Source organism: Medicago sativa, chromosome 4, assembly GCF_051527215.1.
Source record: "Medicago sativa cultivar Bolivia chromosome 4, Bolivia_mono, whole genome shotgun sequence".
Taxonomy (NCBI): Eukaryota; Viridiplantae; Streptophyta; class Magnoliopsida; order Fabales; family Fabaceae; genus Medicago; species Medicago sativa.
In genome coordinates, this window is record NC_140752.1 from 26,830,837 (window position 1) to 26,833,725 (window position 2,889).

The 2,889-nt window shown below is 34.2% G+C and overlaps 1 protein-coding gene and 1 non-coding gene across 2 annotated transcripts; one reads left to right on the forward strand and one right to left on the reverse strand.

The window, feature by feature from the left end:
- Nucleotides 1-348: 348 nt before the first annotated feature.
- LOC146927369 (uncharacterized) lies at nt 349-1,156 on the reverse strand. The gene is made up of 2 exons (XM_085707062.1): nt 1,072-1,156; nt 349-632 (listed from the first exon to the last, which is right to left on the reverse strand). The coding sequence occupies exons 1-2, from the start codon at nt 1,154-1,156 to the stop codon at nt 349-351; spliced, it is 369 nt and encodes a 122-aa protein (XP_085563188.1).
- LOC146927370 (small nucleolar RNA R71) lies at nt 707-813 on the forward strand. The gene has a single exon (XR_015009175.1). It is a non-coding gene; the product is annotated as a small nucleolar RNA R71 (small nucleolar RNA).
- Nucleotides 1,157-2,889: the final 1,733 nt, after the last annotated feature.

Genomic DNA, 2,889 nt, shown 5'->3' on the forward strand with positions numbered 1-2,889 from the left:
TGGTTTCGGTTTGGCCCAAAAGAATTTCGGAGGTTTGTGAGGAAGTAGCCACCTGTTGGGGCACTTGAGAAGTCTGAGTCTCTAGCATCTTACTGTGAGTAACTATGGAGTCTACTTTCGATGTAAGTTTGGCAAGAGAGTCATTTAAAAATTCAGTTTGATTTTTAAGCTCTTGGAGCTGCTAGGATTTATAAAATAATTTTCTAAAAAAAGTTCCAAGCTGGATTTTTGAGGGATTCTTTGGTTGTTTGCATAACTGGGTGGTGTTGTTTGTTGTCCAAAAAGATTTTGAGGGTTTTGAAAACAACTTTGACCATGCCTAAACCCTTGATTATATTGAGCATAGTATCAAAATTCCAATATGACCAATACACCACAAACTTCACAAGGAGGTGATACAGGGGCAGGTGTGACAGCACAAGTATTCATTTTATCAAATTTTTGTGTGAGTGCGTCAACCTTAGCAGCTAGATGATCAAAAGTAGAAATTTCATACATACCTGCCTCTCTTTTAGAGGGTGAAGGAGCAACATTAGTGATGTCCATTTCATAGGTCCACTGATAGTGGTTTTGTGCCATGTCCTCGATCAAAGCATATGTTGTTGTGTAAGTTTTATTCATCATAGCTCCACCTGGAGCATCAACATAAATTTTTGTGGTATACAAAAGACCATTATAAAAAGTGTGAATAATAAGCGACTTCTCTAAACCATGATGGGGACAAAGTCTAAGCATTTATTTGAAACGCTCCCACACATCGTAAAGAGATTCCTCATCTTTTTGAGTGAATTGTGTGATTTGATTCCTTAATTGAGCAGTTTTAGAATGGAGAAAGAATCGGGCAAGAAAAGCTTGCCTCATTTGGTGCCATGTAATGATAGAACCAATTTCCAATGAATGAAACCAAGCAAGGAAAGAGGTGCAGCCTTACGGCCTCTTGGTTTGCCTTCAAGGTTCCACCGAGTCTTAAAAAAGTTGAAACATGAAGATTCGGATCCTCAGTGGGTGATCTGAAAAATTGATTTTGCTGCATTAAGTAAATAAGTGCAGGCTTTATTTCAAAATTATTACCCTCAACCGTTGGGTACACAATAATAGCATGTGGCTCTTCCGTAGAAGGGGTTGCATACTCTTTGAGAGTGCGTTCCTCAGCCATATCGTTATTATTTCATGCTTCCCAAGAAGTTAAAGTTAAAAGAAAGAAATAGAAAAAGAAAGAAAAAAAATAAAAATAAATAAAGAAAAAGATTTTTTTTCAGTCTAATCGTTAAAAATTAATCAAATTGCAATAACTCCCCGGCTACGGCGCCAAAAAATTGATGGGATAAAACCGCAAGTGCACGGTTCTACCGAAGTAGTAATAAAAGAGTATCGTTCCGACAGGGAGTTATGAATTCAATTAAATTTCAACAATGATTAGAAAAGGTTTAAGTTGCAAAGTTTGGATTTTTAATTAAAAGAAAATAACAATAATAAAATAAAAGAGAGTCTTGGGATTATTGGTCCATCATGGTGACAAACCCTTCACAAACCAAACCTTTAAACTTAGAACTTTATGTTAGACCTAATTTCTAAAGACAAGTTTCTCTTTAGTCTATCACATCTCATTTCGGTCTCAGTGAGTGTGTTCCTCTAACAATCACGCCTATTTTCATGGTTGATTGTTATTAGAATCCTTGAAGTTCGAAACTTTATATGTCTCAAGGTTTGCTAGACTATTTTCATGTTTCGCAATCCTTGTCTAAATTCACTTGTTCGAATATCAAAACTCCACTTTCGTTTTATGAATTGATATTTGAGATGATGAATTAACAATTACTAACCCTCCACTTTCGCTTCTACAGTTTGATAATTGTTAATTCATGTTAAAACGGTGAATTTAGATTGGAAATTAGGGTTACATAAAATTAAGGTTTAAGGCTTGGTTTGATTAGGATTATGTCATTAGACTTATCCAACAATCCCAAGACAAGAAGAATCTACTCACTAACGTTCATTGTAGACATAGAAGAGAAGAAGAAGAAGAAGAAAAACATAAAATAAAGGTGAACTTTTATTCCATGAACAAAAGATGAATGTTAATGATAGATGGCTACTCTATTTATAGTCTTATGTCGACTTACAATCTAAGCAACTAATCAATAGAATGTTCCACAAGAAACTAATAGGTAGCTTGTCTTTAAAGCAAAAGCAACAAAAGGCAAATTGGGGGCGTGTCAAGCTTCTATTGGTTGGCTTCATATTTTTCTATCAAATCTTCATATTTTGGTGAAGGATCTTCAAATTCTTTGCACAAGATATTTTTATATGAGATCTTCATATTTTGGGCATGAATCAGCTCCAATTCTCCTTTCTTTTGCTCCAAGACTCTATCTTTCAAATATTTGTTCCTAAAATAAAATAACTTGCAATTGAAGTAAAATAGTTCTAGAAGGAATTAAAAACATATTAAATCTAAATAAATTAAACTTAAATATTAATTAAAAGACACTAATTAATGACTCATTATTGACTCATCAAACTCCCTCACACTTGAATCTTTGCTTGTCCTCAAGCAAAAGGCATAAACATAGCAGCATAATACAAGATTAATGTATGACAATACAATTAAAACTCATGTCTCCTCAAAGGCTTTTATTTCAAGCGTACACTAATCACAAACTCAAGCATTTCTTATGATCTTTATTCAACCCAACAACAAGTTCCAAGTGAGTGTGTGTGTGTAGTCCAACCATTTTCTTGCTCCTGTATAAGATATATATTATGAGGAAACATGTTCTAATCCTAGCACTAAACCAACCGAGAAAAGTATTTTCTTCATTCCATATAAGAGAGATGGGAATTAGTTAGATTTAATTTGACAATTTAAATGCTTTGGGGGCTTGCAGA